Source organism: Ostrinia furnacalis, unplaced genomic scaffold, assembly GCF_004193835.3.
Source record: "Ostrinia furnacalis isolate ACB-3 unplaced genomic scaffold, ASM419383v2 OfSCF0075, whole genome shotgun sequence".
In the NCBI taxonomy this organism is placed as follows: domain Eukaryota; kingdom Metazoa; phylum Arthropoda; class Insecta; order Lepidoptera; family Crambidae; genus Ostrinia; species Ostrinia furnacalis.
In genome coordinates this window covers 394,629-418,537 of record NW_021130314.1, presented here as the reverse complement: position 1 = coordinate 418,537, position 23,909 = coordinate 394,629, and the positions used below count along the sequence as shown (strand labels likewise).

The following is a 23,909-nucleotide window of genomic DNA, read 5'->3' as shown; positions in this document are numbered from 1 at the left end:
GCGCGACAGCAACATAATTATTGGGGTCATTGGACAAAATTCTACGTGCTCACGGACCAGGCTTTACAGTGGGCGTGTCGCCGTTCTTCGTGGAGAAAGTCAGCGAGCTGCAGCTGTCGGCGCTCAAGCTCGTCACTACGGTGAGTCTGAGCTGCGCGCCCGCTTAGCTACTCCTTACTAATATACTGTTAACCCTTTGTATGGCAGTGGGCGTATTCATATCATATCATATTCCCTTATAGTTCAAAATACGGTGGGAACTATACTCCCAGTCTTAAGGTCCATGCACAATGAAAAATTTGGACTTGTTGTGCCCATTAAAAACTTAACAACTTTTCAACAGCTAGCCTTTACCTCATTATATCGATTTTAGGCGACAAGCTCATACATTTGTCATCCAAAATTTATATAATTCTACGATAAGATTTATCGTGGCTTGCATCCTATTCTGGCGTATCTTATTTTCCTAGTCTCGCTCAACACAGCACCAGTGAAAACGACTTGGTAGAGCGAGGTTGTAAATACAAAACAAGCTAGTACATTCTGTATGCCTCTTATCATTCACTAAGGGTCAAAGCAGAGCAAGGCAAATGCGTCATGTATTTTTATGAGTTAACAGATTAAAATCCCACAACACATCAACAGTAGTACAACTCCCAAGTGTGAAAAACTCCAACTATGACCATTACTCCCCTTTTATCATGATGATGATGATGTTGGCAATTTTCAGTTATTGATAACAAATTTTTGTTACAGATATTCACCAAATACGAGCAACACCGACGGCTTTTGTTAGAAGACATACTGGCGTCGATAGCTCGTATACCTAGCTCGAAGCACAACTTACGGTCATTCCAGTTGAGTTCAGATCAACACATACAAATGCTCACGGCTCTCGTACTACAGCTGGTGCAGTGTGTCGTCACCCTGCCGGAGTCAATGTGCAAGTCTCAGGATAAAGATAAGGAACATCCTGAATCTGAGAGTAAGAAAGTAAGTGCCTTCTTTTTATTATTTCTGGTTTGAGAAACTTTACAATAAGAATATCTAATTTCATTAATAAAACGCTGTATACTTAAATTGCACTTACATTTCCATAGTTATTTTTCAACAAAATATTATAGGCCATAATAATAATATGCGCGCGCGACGGTACTCTGGCGTCCTTACTTATCAATGTCATTCGTAACCTAACATTAGACAGCCGCCCATTGGTCATAATAAGGTTGCCTATTGGCATTTCGATTTTTTATGTTAACAGTAAATAAGTACTTAAATTGATTTCTTTTTCATACTAAATTGTCTATCATGACATAGAATCAATGGTGCTTTGTTGTTCAAATCGTCGTATTTTTCCAGCACGTCGACAAGGATCTACTCATAATTTCGAAGTATGAAGCGGCGATCAGTGTGGGCGGCACGTTCCTGACGTCGTTCCTCAACAAGTGCCGCAGCCGCTCCGAGGAGGTGGACTTCCGGCCCCTGTTCGAGAACTTCGTGCACGATCTACTCACCACCGTCAACAAACCAGAATGGCCCGCTACTGAGTTGCTGCTCAGCCTTCTTGGAACTATGCTAGTAAGTAAATTACGTGTTTATTTTTCAAACGTAAAATACCTACTCCCGAAAAATATACCCCTTCTGCGTTAGAAGCTGGGCAACAAATAAAAATATCAATCTATGATATTGAGAATTTCCAACTCCATCTTATAATGAGTTCATACAGCTCGGCGGTATAGGCCTGGTTGCCGACTGTGTGTGCGGCAGTCGTTGCCGCCTTCAACGGTCCCTCCGTTGTTTGTTCATTACTTCAATAATAGGGCAGATATCGATATCGCAATGTACGCCGGAGCCCAATAAGACGAAGCTATGGATTAGTGTCCTGTTAGACATTCATATCCGAGGCTCCGTCCCAGGCATATGGCTCGCTTTGGAGCGGGCCCCATCCAGCCTTGAAGGGAATAATTCATGCTATCGGCGCGTGTGCGTCGTGTGAGACATGTGTGCGCCACGGGCGGTGCACGATGGCTGACAGTACACCAGCGCTGTTTGAACTAACTAAACTACTATTTGAATTAACAAAACATCTTTTCCCAGGTGAAATACATGTCGGACAAATCCATGGAGATGCCGGTGCGCGTAGCGTCACTTGAGTACCTGGGGCTGGTGGCGGCGCGGCTGCGGCGCGACAGCGTGCACTCGCGCGCCAAGCTCGCCACCATGGACGCCGTCGTGCGCGACATCCGCGCCGAGGAGGAGAAGGACGGCAACCAGACGCAGGTAACTTGCAGTCTGCACCTTATGGCGCAGGAGACAGGACCAGTAGTCCACTACATAACCCTGGTGGTGCGATAGCATGCAACCAGATGCAGGTAACATGGGGTTCACATCTTCTTCTGGAAGACGGCTGCACTCTACTGCTGGACAAAAACCTCTCCAAGGATGCTTCATTAGCCGCCGCATATCGCCATCAGCTAATAGGAAAGGCCTACACTGCGTCTCCCAGTGGTGTCCACGCACCACGCGCCATTCTAAAACATTTCTATCCCAGCAACTAGTTCTAGAGCTTTGTGCCCGAAAATTACGTTTCAGTGGCATTATTAATCCCGACCCCAAACTATCTGTATGTGAACCAAATTTAATTCTATTTCCATCGCTAGGACAAAAGGAGCTTTGTGCAAGTACATTACAATGATCTGAAGTTCCTCCCCTACTGGCACAGGCGATGTACTCGAGCACCTCCAACGACTCTTGTTCAGCGTGCAGCGTTCAACCTCTATGAGGAGACGGTTAACCACCTGCGACTGTATAACATTTAATTAGTAGCATGATGTCACAGATATATCAATGCAAATGATGGCTGAACCTACCTCTAAATAAAACTTGGCGGCCTTTAATTATTGGTTCCCCTTGTTAGATCATTCCTACATCTGGTAGGCGGTCGTTGGACGCTTCGCGCGCCGGCGATGCGTGGTCACAAGACTATTCTGCCTTAGCTGCCGCCCGTTCGGTAAGCAAAATATTAAAATTTGTTAACATAGGTCCTTCCCCACAGAAAACACAGTACGTTCACGTTTTGTAAGCATAGTTTTGGTTAGGTATGTTTTATGTTATTGACGCTGATTTTTAATTGTCTCTATTTAATCGAACGACGAAGAAGAACATGATTGGCCACACTCGGGAACAATCATAACTCAGGATTAAAAAAAATAGTTTGCAATTTATTACATATTTTATTGGCACTAGTACTAGTTTCTAATATTTTACTCTTGTTGCAGGGTATTACGTCAGGACTCGATGAAGATGAAGAAAGAACTGAGTTTTTACAACGAGTCTTACTTGATTACCTCGCCATCAACGGACAAAAGGACCAGGCATGGAATTGTGCGCGACATTTCTACATCACCCAGTGGTACAGAGACATGGTTGTGCAACCTAAAAGTTCGTCTCCTACTAAAAGGCCGAAGAACAAATCTAAAAAGCGCTACAAAGACGAAAGCAGCGAGGAAGAATCTGAACCCGACGACGACAGCGACAAAGAAACCAAGGAGAAGAAACAAACGATAAGCGCGGTTATATCGGCGGAGAAATTCAAGACCAACGAGAGGCGGAAGCATTTCTTTCTGGAGAAGATTCGACCGTTCCGTTATCAAGGCGGCACTCAAGTACAAGTGATGCAGTCGTATATAGACTATGGTGGTGCAGAGTTAATATCTCAATATCTCGCCTCGAAGAGGTCTTTTTCGCAAAGTTTCGATAGATATCTGCGAAAGATTCTAGTGATATTGTGCGAGAATACGATAGCGATTCGGACTAAAGCTATGAAATGTTTAGCGATGATTGTGGAAGCGGACCCGGCGGTGCTGGCGAGGCCGGACATGCAGATCGGCGTCAACCGCTCTTTCCTGGACCAGTCCACAGCCGTGCGCGAGGCGGCCGTCGACCTCGTGGGAAAGTTCGTCCTCAGCCGCCCCGATCTCATTGACAAGTATTATGGAATGCTCTCAAATAGAATTCTTGTAAGTAACTAAACTTTTACTGTCGTGTTAAAATAATAATAATAACAAAAATTGAAATGTAGCCCTTATCCAATACTAGCTTTCCGCTGCGGCTTCGCCCGCGTGGAATTTTGTCTGTCACAGAAAAACTTCATCGCGCGCGTCCCTGTTTCAAAAACCAGGATAAAAACTATCCTATGTCCTTTAACGGGACTCACGGCCGAATACTGAAACACTACTCAAATCTGTCACTCAGCTGACGGGCTCCTAAATTTAAGTATCCTTCAATTTTAAATGGTATTCTCAAACGCCACTCAACGGATTTGAAGCCGTGATCAGCTAAGCAGCTCTCAAATGTTTACATAATGGCAACATTTACCAAAAAAAGTATGTTTTCATTTACACAAATTATAACTTTACGTTTTTTATCCATTACACGCAGCATCGTTTGGTTATGTATTGTCTTTTATGGAAATATACTCAATCAACTTAACATAGAACAGTTTATTTTTAGTTTCTATTATATATAAATCTCGTTTTATCATATGAAAAAATTAATGCTTGCATTTTTATTTAATTAAAACAATGATTTCAAAGGTGATACTTTTTATTGTTGAAATCTATTATGTGGCGATCGTGGACCGAAACGTAACCTCAATTGACATTTATCATTGTTGACAGAGCATCAAATTGACAAATCAACAACTCTTGGAAATGCTACTATGCGATGTCCCCATATTAGTGATCAAACTTTAAGGGCATAATCTATGGACAATTTTATCGATGAAAATACTTCAAATTTGGGGCTTGACCCATTTCTCGCAAAATTACGAGGATTTAAGTTTTTAATTTTTAGTTTTCACCTCTTCCTGCAAAAACAAGTGAAAGCGTGGGTAGCTTAACACTAATAAGCAAAAATTTTATATCATGCGATAGCCAATAAAATTATCTATTAGCAGAAGTAGAAAACAGATACAAGTTTCATACATTTTAAGGGAGTAAGAATGGATTTAATTAGAAAAAAACATGACTTTTTTCACTTCTTTTTCAGTTATTTTCCAACACAAGAAAAACCAGGTCGTTAAGGTGTGTTTTATTTGCATTGTATTATTAGTATTTGAGGTATTCTACAAAACGAATGTAAATTTATTAGTCTACGTTTATTAGTTTCGACGTAATTGTTGAACAAAGATACCCCTTCCCAGCGGTTTCCATAGTAATCGGAATAGGTTGTGTGATTCTTTCAGGCAGTGCATTTTCGCATGTCGCGTGCGCTATGGAAACCGCTGGGAAGGGGTATCTTTGTTCAACAATTACGTCGAAACTAATAGACGTAGATTAATAAATTTACATTCGTTTTGTAGAATAGCTCAAATACTAATAATACAATGCAAATAAAACATAACTTAACGACCTGGTTTTTCTTGTGTTGGAAAATAACTGAAAAAGAAGTGAAAAAAGTCATGTTTTTTTCTAATTAAATCCAATCTTACTCCCTTAAAATGTATGAAACTTGTATCTGTTTTCTACTTTTGCTAATAGATAATTTTATTGGCTATCGCATGATATAAAATATTTGCTTATTAATGTTAAGCTACCCACACTTTCACTTGTTTTTGAAGGAAGAGGTGAAAACTAAAAATTAAAAACTTAAATCCTTGTAATTTTGCGATAAATGGGTCAAGCCCCAAATTTGAAGTATTTTTATCGATAAAATTGTCCCTAGATTTGGCTCATAAAGTTTGATCACTACATGCCCGGACACACTGTATATACGTGTACTAGGTGAACGTTCATAACTTCCCGTTGCGTAGAACAGTAGGGTTATAATAAGTATTTGGTCCACTGGTTGTATGGCGTTTGGTGAGGGGTTTCAAAGAGCTTCCAAATTATGAATCCAGAAACAACACCGTTTCTTTAGAGACGCGGAACCTCGCTCGGAATCCCTTATTTTCAAATTTATTTTCCACTGTACCATCAAGGGAACAGCCAAGGGTACACAGGAAAATAAGGGNTATTGTCTTTTATGGAAATATACTCAATCAACTTAACATAGAACAGTTTATTTTTAGTTTCTATTATATATAAATCTCGTTTTATCATATGAAAAAATTAATGCTTGCATTTTTATTTAATTAAAACAATGATTTCAAAGGTGATACTTTTTATTGTTGAAATCTATTATGTGGCGATCGTGGACCGAAACGTAACCTCAATTGACATTTATCATTGTTGACAGAGCATCAAATTGACAAATCAACAACTCTTGGAAATGCTACTATGCGATGTCCCCATATTCTTTATTTATGTAAAGCGATTTCATAGCAGCTATTTTGGTTGTTACTTTGTGCACTATACGATGCACAGTTGGCTGTTCGATGTGGAAGATATTATCGTGTATACAGTGTGTCCGGGCTTGTAGTGATCAAACTTTAAGGGCATAATCTATGGACAATTTTATCGATGAAAATACTTCAAATTTGGGGCTTGACCCATTTCTCGCAAAATTACGAGGATTTAAGTTTTTAATTTTTAGTTTTCACCTCTTCCTGCAAAAACAAGTGAAAGCGTGGGTAGCTTAACACTAATAAGCAAAAATTTTATATCATGCGATAGCCAATAAAATTATCTATTAGCAGAAGTAGAAAACAGATACAAGTTTCATACATTTTAAGGGAGTAAGAATGGATTTAATTAGAAAAAAACATGACTTTTTTCACTTCTTTTTCAGTTATGAAAGAAATGATAACGATGACACACATTATTTACCACTATTTAGGTCGATTTAGGTATAAGAATAGGATTTAAGATACCGCGCAAGCACTCTCAAATTTAACAGCTGCTTAAGACGATTTGACAGTTGTTTGAGTAATGCTTAGCGTTGAATGGCGTTTCAGTATGCGAAAATTCATTTAAGTGGCGTTTGAGTGCAACTTAATTTGAGAGGTGCTTAAAAATTGAGAACTGCTCAGATATTGTTTTGAGTATGCGAAATGTAAGTTTAGGAGCTGCTTAACTATTTGAGAAGCCGTCAAATATTTAAATGGCGTTTCAGTATTCGGCCGTCAAACTATCTCTATGACAAATTTCATCAAAATCGTTTCAGTGGTTTAGGCGTGAAAGAGAGACAAACAGACAGAGTTCCTTTCGCATTTGTAATATTAGTATAGATTTACACTACAACTATTAAAAAAAACTTAAGATAACTTCTTTCTAGATTTAGGTAATTTAATGCTAAACTTTGAAGTCATCACAACTGGTCGGAAATACGACTGATATTAAAAAGTGATCTAATTTAGATCGAAAATCATCCAAAAAACCTTGTTTCGCAGGATACGGGTGTGTCTGTTCGGAAACGTGTGATAAAAATCCTCAAAGACATTTGTATAGAGTGCCCCGAGTTTCCGAAAATACCTGAAATCTGCGTGAAGATGATCAGGCGGGTGAATGATGAGGAGGGCATTAGGAAGTTAGTGATGGAGGTGTTTCAAAACATGTGGTTCAGTCCGTGCGCTAACTCGACGCGGCTGGGCGCTCTCGATATGACCGCAGCCACCGCTGATCCGCTGACCAGGAAAGTCCTTAACATCACAGACGTCGTCATATCCTCAAGGGATATGGGCCTCGAGTGGTTCCAGCAGCTGTTGACGAGCGTGAGTATCAAATAAGTCAAGAATGAGGTTACCCAGTTTATATTACGTTTATATTGTACCCAAAATAAGATAATCTTACTTGCCTTAGATTTATTTTATTTAGAAATATATCAAATTAATGTTTACTGTACTATCAAAATGTTTATCTAATCTCAGAAATAAGTATTATTTCATATTCTTCTAGGGTTGTGACAATGCAAATGGGATGAAATTATAGTTAGCCTTGACTTGACTTTTCAGTTATTCAAGCCAAAAGAAGACAAGGAAGATTCAACAAAAATTATTTATCAACCTCCAAAGTCACTTTTGGTCGCGTGTCAACAAATTGTGGACTGCTTGATTGAAAATTTACTACAGCTAGAAGAATCGAGTGTTGAGGGTAAGGAATATAAAATGAGAATGTTATTAGTCAAGCTGTAAATGAATCTATAAACCAATCCATTTTTTGTTACAGGATCTGCGTCATCTCAACGCATATTAGCGTGCCTTTCAACTCTACATTTATTTGCAAAAATTAGGCCTCAATTGCTAGTTAATCATGCGTTAACCTTGCAGCCGTACCTGAGTTTAAAATGTCAGGTGAGTTTACGTTTGTTTTTATCCCACAATAATGACGTCATCCCATCATTTTCAACATTGATCTTTACACCGGGTATGTCATCAGTCAAACAAAGTGTCATTTTAAGTAGCCCTGACCTCTTCGGGTGGCGTGAAATGACGTCCTTTTTGACCTTTTGTACCGTGCAGGTTGGAATAAAGAAATAGAAAACAAAAATATTTCCTTGGAATGCTATTTTGATTGCTGTCGACTGTATTTTGAAGCAAATCAAATCAAATCAAATCAAATCAAAAATGTGGCTAACGCCCGTATTCACAAACATTACAATGAGGTCTCACAGTGCGCGTGGACGCACTGGCACAGGGTCACACACGAACCAATCACAGAGCTCTTTTCAACGCTGTGCGTTCGATTTGCTGCTTCACAAGCAAGCATCGTTTGTGAATACGGGCGTTAATCTCATCCGTTATTCCAGAATCAATATGAGCAACAAATAATGTCGACGGTGGCGTCGACTCTCGAGTTGGTGGTGCCGCTAATGGAGCACCCTAGCGAGACGTTCCTCGCTCAGCTGGAGGAGGACGCGGTGAAGCTGATCCTGCAACGCGGACAGCTCGTCATCGCCTCGTGTATAGCGCTGTTAGCGGCCATCGTCAACAACCTGACGCACAATTACAAGCTTATTAGGGACGTTTTTAATAAATATCACGGTGAGTACACATAAAAAACTCGTTATTTGTATGCAGAAACTGATTGAGTTGTTGAAACTAATTAAGAGCATAGATAGATATGTAATTCATATGTCTACAAGCAGTTTATCCAATCAAAAGTATTAGCGACTTGTATTATCAGCGGCAAAATGCTACGCTACGTTAGTCGTTAGGCTGGTTTTAGAATAGCATTGACGCACGCCGAAAGTCGGCGCTGACAGCCGAAATGTAAAGCCGCGTATCCACTAGCTAGAGGCAGCCTCGGCCTGAGCGGTTGCCTCGTCCCGACAGCAAAATGTACAAAGCTCGGTCCGCGGCGACGTAATTTGCCCCGCAACGAGTCGTGCCTTGGTTGAGGCAGCGTCTTCATTTGAGCAGCTCTAGCTGCCTCTAATGGAGATCCGGCTTATGAAGCGTAGACGCCGAGCGATCAGAATCACTCAGGAAAGTTTCCTTTCAATACATCAGTGAGCAGTTAGCGCGATTCTAAACCCCACCCTATTGGTGTAAATATACGGTGAAGTCAAAAGAAGACCTATGTTTTCTCAGGGGTGCTGCTTCAGTGGAAGCACAGCTGGCAGCGCAACCCGGACGCGACGCGCGCGCACCACACGCGGCCGCACTTCCGCCGCGCGCTGTTCATCGTGGGGCTGCTGCTGCGCTACTTCGAGTTCACCGAGGCCAGGGTCATTGAGGGGCTGCCGGTACGTTATTATTAATAGTCCAGTCATTATAGTAAACCCATAGGAAATGAGATATTTCCAAAAAAAGCGATTTTTGTGACCTTTGACCTTAAAATTTAATAGTTGCTTACACCCTACCATATGTAGGTTTTGAGACAACTTTTAGGGTGTCAATATACAAGTATTTACAGACTTACAGCTGGGTATCTCGAATTCCGAGATTCTTACCTAATTTAAGCTTAAATGACTGGACTATAACATGCTTTTGTATTAAGACTCCAAATTATCCGTGACGTACCTCTTGATCGCATTTCAAAACAGACAAGTAAATGAGCAATGGTATTGTATCTTTACTATAGGTTTAGCACTTGACTCAGTCAGTGCCTGAGGTATGGGGGCGGCACGGGAGGGTGTTTTTGAGACGTCAAACGTCAGTGAGGATTATGCTTCAGATTGTTGTAAGATGTCCAAGTATGAACCGTCCACTCCTAGATATGATGACACTGTCAGGATGGCGCTAATATCTATGCTGGATTATTAGTTCCGATTTTTGCCACATTGGACAACCTTATAATTATGACATTTACAGGAGGGTGCTACTATCAATGCTGGGTTTTTAGTTTTTGATTTTTGTCACTTGACGTTTCAGAATCGTGGGACTCTATGCTCTGTCACGTCATAATATGTCAATATCACCCCTCCCGTGCCGCTCCCATACCTCAGGCACTGCTAAGCGCTAGAACTATAATTGTGTGTTTACAATTTATCTATCTAAAGTACGGCCAACGAGAAGCGATACCAAATGTAAACAAACCCAATGTCATGGGTGAACCCGTCTGACTTTGACATATTTTGACGGGAGAGAGAGACAGAATATATTGTCAACTCGACAGTCGTATCGACCTTTTGTATCGCTGCTAGTTGGCCGTATTTTATTGCAAACCGAAGACTAAACCATCTCTCCCCTTCCGTACCACAGAACGACATAAAAGAGCAAGTGTTCTCCACAATGATGTTCTTCGTGAGCCTGGAAGACGAAGACTTCGTTTCGCACACGCTCAAAGCGCTCGGCTCGATATGCGTGCGGCACTACGAGTTCATGCTGCGGCCGGAGCTCAAGGACTTCTACCATCAGCTGCTGACGGCCGACCTCGCGCCCATCGAGATGAAGGCCGACGTGCTGAGGAATATTGAGATGTACTTGCAAGAGGAGGAGCAGAGGATGATACGGCAAGATAAAGAATGTGAGTACACCCAGTTGAAAAACAACTTAAGTTATGTAGCTGTAGTTATCTTTCTTCTTTTTTTTTTTATGGCCAGGTAACTCGGAGATATTACGGTCCACAGAGTGACGTAGTTACCTTTAACTGCATACCTATAAGGTATCGCACATCGAAATGACATTGCGCACCCCCGAGTTGGACTAAATTCGCGTAAATTATAAGTACGCTAAAACTTGCACAGAGGCGGGTGTCTGTACCAAAGAATAATGATGCGCATGGCGCAGGCGCGTGAGATTAGTTTCCGCGTGCATGCGCCCGCGGAAGTATTAGCACTGACCCTTAAGTTTTGCTACACAAAAACGGCATGTAAAAATGTGAATTCTGTCAGATTAATAATCTGACGTACAATCTAACCTAACTCACTGTTAGTTTACAATCTCACGCGTTATATTATAAACTCACGGATTCACTTTTTCACGTAGACATGTAAAACACGTTTTAAATCTTCATAGGGTCAAAGCGATCGAAGCACGAGAACCTCAAAGAGATGGGCGACGTGTCGTCGGGCATGGCGTCGACGGTGATCCAGCTGTACCTGAAGGAGATCCTGGGCTCGTTCCTGCACAACAGCACCGTGGTGCGCTCCAGCGCCATGAAGGTCGTGCAGCTAGTTCTGGCTCAAGGCCTGGTGCACCCTGTACAGGTACGTAAAGAAAAAACCAATCAAATAGAAAACCTCTTCCTTTTGTTGCAGTCGGTAAAAAAATCATAAGATTCCACTTGCGGCCTGATCACCATTTTTCATCTGAGTGTAGTCTAGTAGGCCTAGGATGCGTGCCGCAGGAGTATGCCCATTGTAGCAAAAAATCTCTGTTAATCATCGAGAACTTTTAGGCTCAGTTCACACTGAAAGGCCACGCCGGTAGTAACGCGGCGAATAGTTTTCCTGACAAGCCATTGTAAACTTTATGTGCATCAAAAATAAATATAAATAAATACCCTTGATTGAATAGAAAGAAATCTCCGAGCGGCGGTGCCTCTCGCGACCCGTGTATTGCCGCTGCCATTTCAGGGTTTAAAATGTCATTTATATTTATATTGTTGTATTTCTTTCACAGATTGTTCCATATTTAATATGTATGAGTACAGACATAGAAGTTACCGTGTCACACACGGCCGATAAGAATCTTCAAGATATAGATAAGAAATATCCTGGGTTTATTCACATGAAAGCGCAGCTGGGTATCAAATTATCATATCAATTGCAGAAAATTCTACAAACGAATAAGAAAAACGTTGTTATTCGAGGATTTAGGTATTATATTTTGGAATTTGAAAATTGTTTGATATAATTTATCACATGAGGATGTCATACTCACGAGTTCTTTTTTTGCAGGAAAAAAGAGCAAGATGATTTGCCTTCTGCGTTGAATGGTTTTCTATATTCATTACTGCGGAATACGCGACCTCAAAGGAGAGCATTAGTATTGTCGTTATTGAAACAATTCGACGATGTTTCGGTAAGTTTTCCTAAACTAAAGTAGATAATTGTACTCTATAGTCTAAGTCGTGTTTTTTACGTAAAATAATAATTTTCAAATATTTCAGACTGCCCCCCTGGATCAAATGTTGTACCTGGCCGATAACCTTAGTTACTTTCCATATCAAGTCCAAGACGAACCCTTGTTTATAATACATCACATCGATATAATCATCTCAACATCAGGATCAAATCTACTGCAGCTTTTTCGTGAGGTAAGATTTCAACCCAATAGCTTAATTGTTCATTTTCTTTCAATAGTAGATAACTTAGTCGATTTTTACGTTTGATCCAAGATCTCTCTTAAACTAACTGTCGAAGAAAAGCTACTCTCTAAATGTGCGCTCGCATACCGCGGTCGTTCCTATTCGACTAGTAAAAACAGTTCCCTGTATCCCTTGTATTCCCTGGACACGTGTCCCATGACCTGTGTTACATCAATCTTCCACCTCAACCTTGGTTTGGTGATCTCAAGATTTCATTGCTGCTCATCTCTTTTCAGGGCTTAATAAAAACAAACACAGAAGAGAGGGAGCCACTAGACGAGGAAGAAGACGAAGAAGAAGCCGAGACGCTGATGAGCCGACTGCCGGAGAGCACGCGGCCGCTGCGGGACGCCATGCGCCAGGCGCGCGGCTGCCTGCTGCTGCTGGTGCTCAAGCAGCACCTCAAGCAGCTCTACGGGTTCACTGACGCGTGAGTGTCGCGCCGCACTAGCGGGACACTAGGGCGGGACGCAGCAGGGACGCCGCTGAGCCGCTGCCGGAGAGCACTTGACATAATTTTTATACATCATCATCATCATCTCAGCCATAGGACGTCCACTGCTGAACATAGGCCTCCCCCAATGCTTTCCATGTAATCCAGTTGGTAGCGGCCTGCGTCCAGCGCTTTCCTGCTACTTTTATGATGTCGTCGGTTGGACGTACCCACGCTGCGTTTTCCGGTACGGCAATTTTTATAATAATAATAATAATGACGTTTATTTCAAACAATTTTACAGTTCATAGTAGTTAGTAGGGTACAATTTATAATCTTAAAAGTAATGTTAGTAAAGTGTTTGGTTTTCTAATAATTGTAGGCATTTTGAAAGCCGCCGAGTGTGACTATGCCAATCTGGCGGCTGGCATTGCCAGAAGTGTCTTCTCACATAATCACCCTCCGCACCCAACATCTCCATATAGGTGATGTGTATCTGTCAGCCACCGTTTTCAGAATGCTGTTGCCGCTGCCACGCAGTCTGCTTATCATTTTTATACGCTCTCACATATTTTGTATGGCAATGAAGACTATGACGTCATCAAGTGCGAACTCCTTTGACAAACAATTTATTGATTTCAAAGCATTTAGTTTTTCTTGTTTTTTTGTTCGCTAAGTAACTGATGGAAAATCGTGTGTAAATTCGATTCGCACTTGCCGGTTTTTCGTTTACAGAAAACTCATTTATAATGTTTGTTACAGTAAAATAAACCAGTATTCGCCGTCGGAGAGCGTGAAGGTGTACGAGAAGGCGGTGTCGCGGCGGCTGGCGCCGGTGTTCGAGCCCAAGGCCACCATGGCGCAGCTGCGCGACGCCGACGACGACGACGAGCTCGACGAGCGCGGCCGACGCCGCCTCGTCGACGACTACTTAGAGGTACGTATTTATTAGGCTGGTTTTAGTGTCACGCGGACTGTCAGTGCGGATCCCTCCGCACAGCCGATCTGTACCAGCCTTAATTTAATCTAGTGGCAGTGGGCGGGGCATATAGCTCGTAGAGACGATGGCCGTTGGGGCAGGAAAGTTCTCGAGTGGCGACCACGGGCTGGAAGACCTAGCGTGGGCAGGCCTCCTACTAGGTGGACCGACGATCTGGTAAAGGTCGCGGGGAGAGCCTGGATGCGGTTAGTGCAGGACCGTTCATTGTGGAAAACCTTGGGGGAGGCCTTTGTCCAGCAGTGGCCGTCATTTGGCTGAGACGAACGAACGTATTTATTTAAGGCGATTAGTGTCCTCAATCCGCGCCAAATGGGCATTTTGTAAAGCCTACTCCTCTTTTACTGCTGGACAGAAATAGTTGAAAAAAATATATGTTATACAACAGTTCAAGGACTACATTTGTGACGTTTGAATTTTCGCTACGTCTCTTTGTTTTGGATTAAAAAAATAAATACGGGACATCGATTTTTTACTTAAATTCCCTACTCCTCCAAAACGGCTATGTTAATTTAAAAGATTTTTACACGAATAGATTGGGAATTCTTTAATCTTTAAATGACACGTTGCGTTTTTCAATCGAACATTACTTTCATTCATAAATTTTACTTTTGATAAATTCCGAACGTTTTGCTGTTGAGGGGGCCTTCGCGGGGTGCGGGCGGCAGTCGGCCGCTGGCCTTCAGACGGGGAGGTTGTGTCACTCGCTACAAACTGACATTAGCGATCAAAATGAATTTTTTCTTTGGCTAAGTTGCACCACCTGACGTGACCTAACTTTGACCGTAGCTTTGGCGATAACCGGTGTTTTTTGTATGGAGTTAGACAGACTTTTGACGCTTGTCAAAGTTGAAGTAAGATGGTGCAACCCAGCTTTTGTTCGACAATAGATTTTATGTCAGAATTGTTCATAGAGTACGTGCAGTCAGACGATACAATTGAATTATGACGCGCTCAGACGCTATTTTCTACCTGAATAGAATCTATTAGTGTAAAAAAACTATAATTGACTCCAAAACAACTGCACTAGATAAATACAAGTAGAAAAATTATTACGTTATTTATTTACTAGGCCTTTGCAATCAGTATCCAAATTAGGAGCTAGTCAGAATCTGTAACTTAATCGATTTACGTGAAGAAAACAATTTATATTTTTCATACTTATTAGAATTAGATTTTAAATATGTTTCTTCGCGAAAATACCACAATTAAAAATAACACCTGTAACGCCCCTGGGTCTGCGGGTGTCTATGGGTGACGGTAATCATTTACCAACAGGTGATCCGTTTGCTCGTTTGCCTCCTGTCACATTAAAAAAAATTAAGATAAAGTGGTATTGAATTGTTCTATAGAGCTTATTAAAAATTTGGATACTGATTACAAAATTAGCCATTTTCGGAGTCGGTGTCGGTGTCCTACCTTTTGGTGATTCGTTTTGGAGTTGGTTTTAATTTTTAGTGAAATTAATCTATTTCATGCCTTTAGTAGACTATAGGTACCCAGTAGACCTTGTTGTTGCCACTGAAGGTGCATAGGTACTCAGTACATTGATACCATATTTTTCATGTTAAGTGCAAATAAACTTCCCTAAATTACCAAACCATGAAACGTACCTATATTATTAAAAAGTTTCGCAGATAAAAACTGAAATCCTCTTATAAGGTGATGAATTTTAGGAGCATGTCATGAAACCAAAATTATTAGCATAGGTACAAGAGCTTGTTTTAAAAAAAATCTTTTTATTTATGATGGGGAATTTACTGCGGCGTAGTAGCAGAGATTTTCCGTTTGTAGATCGTAATAATTTCGAAGAATAGGGATGTTTCGTGGATAAAGCAAGAAAGTAGCAAGAGTTTGAATAAGACCGTCGGTGAACTTATAAAAAAAAACTCTAAATGTATTTTTCACTTTTTTAAACTTATGAAAATTTAAAGAGATGAAGCGCACCAAAGTTCAGAAGATGAGGCACATGACGTCAAGGCATGCTTAAAAATGTGGCGATTTGTGTCGTCACGCGGAATTTCATCGCATCATTATCTTCGTAATTACTTGTTTAATTGAAAAATAAAAATATCCTGTGTCCAATATTTTTTGATAATGTAAAATTGACGGACCAAAAGTCTTTTAAAGAAACTAGCCTATTCCTATGGCCACATTCCAGCTCCATCATCAGACCCTGCAGTTTCCCTTAGAGAATTGAAGACTCATGATTTTCAAAGTAGCGTACCTACTTACATAACATTACGACGGTTAAGAATCAATACCATCTATCTCAAGTTTTGGCGGTTTTCACTTTTTAATGCCGATAGATTTAAAGTCCAATTTGGCACAGGTTGTTCACACTCCTATCTCAATATTCACAGTATTTCCTAAGTTATTTGCTAATAGAAATACCACCTATGTTAAGAGCACAAAATTTTTTCTGCCAATATTGTCTATCTCTCNATCTATCTCAAGTTTTGGCGGTTTTCACTTTTTAATGCCGATAGATTTAAAGTCCAATTTGGCACAGGTTGTTCACACTCCTATCTCAATATTCACAGTATTTCCTAAGTTATTTGCTTATAGAAATACCACCTATGTTAAGAGCACAAATTTTTTTCTGCCAATATTGTCTATCTCTCCTCAAAGAATTATAGAATGTTACTTTATTCGGTATTTTTTACTTTCATTGTGCAGTAGACGTGTTTCGTTATATTTTTAGCCTATGAGAACTTGATAATTGTAAGTTGAAAATCAGAAAAACATGAGATAAAGTTGACAAAATGTTCACAACTTTAACGAATAGTACTATTATTCAATAGGCGATAGAGCGGAACTAAGGCTCCGAAGTGTTCGCAAGAGACAACTCTATTGAGCTAAGCCAGCTGACGAAGTTAAATACGTTGGACGGTGTGTGACCGAGGTTCTGGGTGAGACCGAGAGGTTTTAAGGGCATACCTTGGTCACCAAACCTGTTAATATGTAAGCCACAGACCCAACAGCTGAGCTAACTCGACACTCTACCAAAGATATACCGAATATCAGCCTATACGAGATTAGAATGACTCTCAAACAGCTTAAGAACTACAAGGCACCAGGTGATGACAGCATAACCTCGAAACTTCTGAACGCGATTGAAACACCGATACTGATGATTCTTCAGAGGGAATAGTGCCTATGGAATATTTTTCTTCAAGAAAGGAGATAACACCTTACTGAAGAACTACAGACCCATCTCCCTACGGAGCCATGTCTACAAGCTGTTTTCAAGAGTCATCACGAATTGTCTCACGCGTAGGTTTGATGACTTCATTCTCCCAGGCAAAAGCCGGTTTTCGCAAAGACCACATCCATATGCTGTGGCAGGTTATACAGAAGACCGAGGAGTATAAGTTGCCCTTTTTTGGCGTTCGTGGACTATGAGAAGGGCTTCGATTCGATCGAGACTTGTGCATTGCTACAGGCTCTCCAGTTGGTGCCGTATCGACTATCGGTACATCGAGGTGCTTGTACAAAATGCTTTCAAACTCCTGAATTGGAAAGGATTCTGCATAAATATCAATTAATGGCGAGTAGGTACATCACTCATCTTCAGTTTGCCGAAAATATTATGGTCATTCGCTGGAAAACCTCTGCACAATGTTTCCCAAACAGGGTCTTCGGATGAAAATGTTATTAACGTAAAACATAATTTTGACTAAGACTGATTTGCCTTATGCCACAGCCATAACTGCGTCAAAATACCAACATCTGCAAGAACTCAAACAGGTTCTACCAGCAGAATGCCATTACTTTTATGATTCTTTGCCTCATATTTAAAATACAAATTAATGTAAGGTATAAAACAACCTCATTTCATACTATTGATTAATAAACTAATGGACTTTTTACTAGTTATTTTTGTCCAATAACACCTATCTAGTAGATAAAGAAAATAATTTTAACTCTTTTGAACCAATACCATCTAACTCAAGTTATCTTGGTATATGGCAATATTACGACAATCTAAGTTTACATAACATTTTCCAGTATTTATTTACCTTCTTTAGCGATTTTAACATTTCTAGTAACTTAAAAGCTGAAGCGAGGAAACGTTTTTTTTACCTCCTGTAAAGTTGACTTTTTTGAGATAGATGGTATTGATTCTTAACCGTCGCAATAATTTAGCAAGACTAAGACAGAATGAAAACTATCTAGTTTTAACTAAATAAAAATAAAGATCTACTTGATACCATATGCACTTAAGTAATACTTCGTCAAGTGAATTTTAAGTGTAAGTTAAATCTAATGTTTCTAAACTAATACTATGTAAAGTATAACTTGACTCAACTCTTTCTTCACTAAACTTACAAATTCAAAATCTTCTATACTCTTGCTACATTAAGACAAATTAGAATTACCGCCATTAANGACTCGCACTTGGCCGGTTTTACTAGTTATTTTTGTCCAATAACACCTATCTAGTAGATAAATAAAATAATTTTAACTCTTTTGAACCAATACCATCTAACTCAAGTTATCTTGGTATATGGCAATATTACGACAATCTAAGTTTACATAACATTTTCCAGTATTTATTTACCTTTTTTAGCGATTTTAACATTTCTAGTAACTTAAAAGCTGAAGCGAGGAAACGTTTTTTTTACCTCCTGTAAAGTTGACTTTTTTGAGATAGATGGTATTGATTCTTAACCGTCGATTAGGTACTTGCTTATACAGGGTGTCCCAAAAACAATGGATAACCCTTCAACCATCGATAGGCCTCGCCATGGTCTCCCTAACGTCCAATTTTGACCCCAGTAAAAATATCACCGTTTTCAAGATTTTTAAGTTTTTGTGCATTTTTAGAAAATTGTAATGAAATTATTTAGGTATAATAATAAATAAATACAAATCAAACGAGCCTAAACTCGATGGAATCGTTTATTCCCGGAGTTGCTATGGGGCCACTGGCATTCCAGCTCTACCATCAGATCAGCTCCATGTCATCACAATATTGCATTGTCACCCGAATTACATGTATATCCGAAATTTGAACTCAATCAATTGATGAAGGATTTCTAATAAAAAGACAAATACATTTTCAGTTTATTCTTCATAAGTGATAGACAAAAGCAGAAACATTTGCTTTTTTAGGCCATAGACAATACTAGGTAGGTACTAATGCGTTCCAATAGGGATGATGACTGGGTAATGAAATCGAAATTCTATTTAGTCCGTCAGACAGATAATTAGAAAATATTAGACTCATATTTTTTATTTTTTTCCATAATCGAATAATTACAGTATTATATTGAGTTGAAATGTCGCGTGACGTCACATTTGAGTAAAAATTCTACTCAAGCGTGGCGTATCGCGCCATTTCAACTCGATGTAGCACTGTTATTATTTAATTATGAAAGAAAATAAAAAATATGAGTCTAATATTTTCTAATTAGTTATCTGTCTGGCGGACAAATAATTGAAATTTTGTCATCTAGCCTAGTTGTCGTCAGGAAGTTGGTCTAACTAATTCAGCTTGCAAGATTCCACCCGAACAAACATTTATGTAATAAACCTACATACATCATAAATTGCAAGCTAAATAAAAGCTTGTAATAAAGTCGGGTTTGTTCAAATTTCGAGAACGACTGAACCGACAAAAGCATTAGAAAATTTACGAAAAATAAAATAAAATTTTATCCCGTACAAAATGTTCATGGATTTTGTTATTTTTATTAAATACCTTTACGCCTGAGTTAAATGACACCGACATCAAGGTTCATCAATTTAAGTTTAAAATAATAGGCAGTAATGTATGAAGAAAGAACTTCTATTCTGTATCTACCTATGCCCGTGTATTTTTGATCGGTGTCAAATCGGAGTTTTTGGTGCGGGGTACGCGGGTGTTGCTCGCGGCGTGAAGGTCAAACGCCCAAGGTCATTGAGGACTCTAATCGCCTTAAGTACATCTTATATCGCGTGTGGGTTGTAACAAATTAACTCGCTTCCCTGTCTCAAAAAAACCTACATACTGACTTGCTTATTCTTATGGCTTGAAGCACTGAGCTCGCAATCTGACTGACACCCGTATTCACAAACATTACTATGAGGTCTCACGTCCTGTGACAGGGTCCTGAAAACCTATTCATAAACAATACTTAAATGGCTGAGTGACACACACGAACCAATCGTAGAGCTCTGTTCAACGCTATGCGTTCGACTTCGCATAGCGTTGCTACTTCACTTAAACACGCCTCGTTTGTGAATACGGGTGATAAGGTTTTGCTGTACTGTTGAACCGACAATAGAGATATCAGGCGAGGCGGTCGTATCGATTTCGATAATACTGTATCGTTATTATTGAAGTTTGATATTGTTATACTGTCGATACTCTTGTCTTGTTTATTCCATGCTAAAAGGGTAATCTATACGCTACGTGCCAACCTCCGTGTGTACTTAACCCCCTTATTTCTTAAATTGGTTGTGCGTACATAAGGTACATTTTGACATTGTTCATATTTTTTTATCGAATTACAAGTGCCGATTTATAGACATAGACCTCGCTTGTATAATATTTTATCAACTGTTTTTTCTTTCTCTCCCCACAGTTCAAGCAGCTAATGCTGAAGTTCGACCCCGAGGAGGAGGAGGACGAGGAGAGCCCGGCGGGCGCGGCGCCCAGCGCGGCCGAAGCGCCGCCGCCGCCGCCGCCGCCCACGTAGCGCCCGGCCCCGCCCCGCATGTACAGTACTTAGGACCCGCTCGATCGACCCGCGACCGGCGTCGGGCACACTTTGTTTCCCCCCAGATAGTTCTATGCTAGAGTTGCGTATTATTTATTGCGAGCCGACGCCGGCGGAGCGGGCGGCGCCGGCCCGTGCGACCGCGACGCGCGCTCGTCGATCTTAAATTCTATAAATAAGTTATATTTGAGAAACATGATTTTGTTTTTATATTAAAGTCTTGTGTGTAGATAATTTTTATGAAGAATATAAAATATATGTACCTACTCTGTTTTGAATTTTCCGAATGCTATCTTTCTGTTATGCGTTGTTTGATCGTAGAGCGTCGCGATTCGATCGAAGCGTAGAGCGATGTGCCGAACGCGTGTATGATACTTGTGTGCGCGTCAGACTTGTCAGATATTCACGTAAAGTTTTGTACATACTGGGATCTATGTAAAATTAAATAATTAATTATTTATGTTGACATTAGAGGGTACTGCAATAAACTGCATTTCTTATGATTAAGAAAGAATTAAAGTTACAAGGCTAGATTTTTACAAAATTATTTTTTCTATTTACCCTATCTTAAATTAGTACATAAATATAAATGTGGATTACATAGGCTGGTTATTATTAATACTATACAATGTTGCATCTGATTACATACAATAACAAACGTTAACGATTAAAGCCAGTTTACACAGATATTTTATTTTGTCGTTCATCGGATATGGCGAACTTGTTGCATAGGAAGAAGATGAGAGTCTCCGACGTGGGCTTGACCTTGCCGTCCGCGATGAGCCGGCGCAGGTTGCGGATGCGCTGCTTGTGTGGGTACTCGGATCCTTGCTTGGGCTGTGGAAAAAAAATCTTTAAACGATTGCTATCAATGTATTGACTGAACATTTCATTTCACTACATAAACTCCACTTTACTGTGGTATCAACAAAAAAACAATTACAAGACGGTACATAATATTCTCTAGGTTCCGATATCAGACATTGCAATACATGATTAGCTGGTGAAATCAAATCATAACGCGATTTACATTACAAGCAGCGAGATATTTAAAAGTATCGACATCTTTACATGTCTTAACATTTTATTATTAATTTCGACAAACATTGGAACTTATGAATGAAAAAAAAATAAAAAAGTTGCCCATATGGGGTCATAAGGAGTGCTCTCGCCTATACCAAAAGGAAGAAATATTTCCTACACTCGGTATGGTATCAGTGTCTGGTGAAGTGAAAGCAAAAATGTGTATGTTAGACTGGGTGTGACTACATGCCGCTGACATACTGGGAATAGCGCCAGAAAGTAAGTTATGTTTGTCCTATTTACTATTCTTTATGGCTTAAAAACATTCTAGATAAATCACACGAGGTAGACAATTGGCTGCTGGACACTTTTTGTAAGTATTTGTATATTTTATTGTTATACAGGGTGATTATCAAATCCGCATCGAACCAGTAAGGTTAGGATTAGGATAAGCCTCTACATTTAAAATTCGAGCCAGCAGATCAAGAATAAAGAATAAAAAGTTGGTAAGTGTTTCCACTATTCCATGACATTCCTCGTCCCGATTGTTTCATAATTTGTGCATCAATGTTGGGTAAGTAAATAATTCCACTATTCCATGACATTATCTTCTTGTTTGTCATCGATTTCATAGTATGTACATCAATCACTCATGTCATCTTTATCATATGAACATAATTATGTGTACCCGTACCTCATCGGACTCGGTGTGGTCTGGCGGCGGGATGCCTTCGATAGAGCTGTCCCACATGACGGGGTGCCAGGGCCGGCGCGCTGCCTTCTCAGGCTTCAGCAGCGGCTGCGGCGGCCTCAGCGGCAGCGAGCTCACGTCCACGTACTGCTCATCCTCAAGCGCTGCAGGCTCCATCGAACTCATTTGCTGGAAATATCACAAAAATTATCCATCGCAGTCATTCCAGTAAGTCTTCAAAGGCCTCCCACTTCATACGTCCCCGCTACGATACTACCCGCTACGTCCCTAATACTATTGACTTAGCATCGCAGTCTTTCCGCCTACAATCTTCAAAGTCCCAAAACTTCATACGTCCCGAAACAGATTAATTAGCTCTAACTTAGACAAGTGTCATTCCAAAAAACTATGGTTGATACAATTTTATCTTTTCTATGTTGGAACTTACTTATGTTACTTATCCAGACGCGCGACTCTTTTATAGGTGTTCTGAATGTATATATTTGGTTATTTATTAAAAACCTTAATTATTATTATTAAATATTTTTTATCGCGGCTCCGCTTGCATTGATTACAGCTCTCAATCCTCTGTAATCGTTTTGTAGGAGACTAGAAAGAGTCCGTCGTTACGCACGAATAGTTCATTTGGATTCGGTATTACAAAGTATTGTCTTGTTTTTATGAATTAAGATATTTTTAGACGTAGACACAAAACAACTAGATTATTTAGATCACATTAAAATCTTAAGAATGTGGCTTTACAAGCCAAGTAAAAAACTGCTGCGCAGTAGCGGGAGTTTTAATTCGATCAGTTGTTTGGCAAAGATACAAGAAATTCTCTTTTCGGCATCTGGCTCTGGTGAAAACATCGACCGATCGCGAACATTGGAAACGTGACGTTCCGATTTTGATGATTGGAAAATTATTTTAATTAATCAAAATCAATTATTTGTATTACTTTTGGCACAAATTCAAATATAATTTATTTGCATTAAATAGGGTTTCACAAAGTGGGTGTTATTACATTTTAAGTTATTGTACTTATGCCTATTTAGCCATACTTAATTAATTACAGCGTGCAAATTTTAAATTTTGTCCTACACAATATAAAATTAGGAGACATTATTCGTATAGTACGTCCTATATTTTTCCTATTTTGTAACATTAAGAAATCAAAATTATTGAGGACTTACCGCTTCAAATCAACGAATCCAATTGCGCACCGGGAAAATAAATATTAGCAGCACAAACACAACCGCCTCGCGTTCACTGAACAAATTGGTTAGCTGCAGGCTGAAATCGCTATCTGTTTATTATTGGCTACTAATCTCATAAAGCTTTATTTATAATCTCAAGTGAACTGTTGCATAGGCAGAATTAGACTGACATGAATCGCTTTCTCGGAGTCTCGTTGTAAGCCTGCGAT

At 39.9% G+C, this 23,909-nt stretch overlaps 2 protein-coding genes across 4 annotated transcripts in view; one reads left to right on the top strand and one right to left on the bottom strand.

The window, feature by feature from the left end:
• The window catches only part of Nipped-B (Nipped-B cohesin loading factor), a 26,871-nt gene extending 5,601 nt beyond the window's left edge, over positions 1-21,270 (top strand). For 2 of the 3 annotated variants that reach the window (XM_028301619.1, XM_028301626.1), the window contains 17 exons: positions 757-993; positions 1,360-1,578; positions 2,098-2,280; positions 3,279-4,019; positions 7,331-7,651; positions 7,892-8,030; positions 8,106-8,230; positions 8,686-8,920; positions 9,470-9,624; positions 10,583-10,847; positions 11,339-11,529; positions 11,945-12,141; positions 12,223-12,346; positions 12,435-12,581; positions 12,869-13,062; positions 13,828-14,002; positions 20,635-21,270. In XM_028301619.1, the coding sequence (XP_028157420.1) occupies positions 757-993; positions 1,360-1,578; positions 2,098-2,280; positions 3,279-4,019; positions 7,331-7,651; positions 7,892-8,030; positions 8,106-8,230; positions 8,686-8,920; positions 9,470-9,624; positions 10,583-10,847; positions 11,339-11,529; positions 11,945-12,141; positions 12,223-12,346; positions 12,435-12,581; positions 12,869-13,062; positions 13,828-14,002; positions 20,635-20,748 (3,762 nt within the window). In that variant the 3' untranslated portion in view covers positions 20,749-21,270. Of the gene's footprint in view, positions 1-756; positions 994-1,359; positions 1,579-2,097; positions 2,281-2,917; positions 3,011-3,278; positions 4,020-7,330; positions 7,652-7,891; positions 8,031-8,105; positions 8,231-8,685; positions 8,921-9,469; positions 9,625-10,582; positions 10,848-11,338; positions 11,530-11,944; positions 12,142-12,222; positions 12,347-12,434; positions 12,582-12,868; positions 13,063-13,827; positions 14,003-20,634 lie in introns of all 3 variants that reach the window. The other variant, XM_028301611.1, reaches the window with a different exon arrangement.
• On the bottom strand, positions 21,070-23,909 carry LOC114350727 (uncharacterized). Its single transcript, XM_028301637.1, has 3 exons — positions 23,677-23,909; positions 22,487-22,672; positions 21,070-21,606 (listed from the first exon to the last, which is right to left on the bottom strand). The coding sequence occupies exons 2-3, from the start codon at positions 22,667-22,669 to the stop codon at positions 21,448-21,450; spliced, it is 342 nt and encodes a 113-aa protein (XP_028157438.1). The 5' UTR covers positions 22,670-22,672; positions 23,677-23,909; the 3' UTR covers positions 21,070-21,447.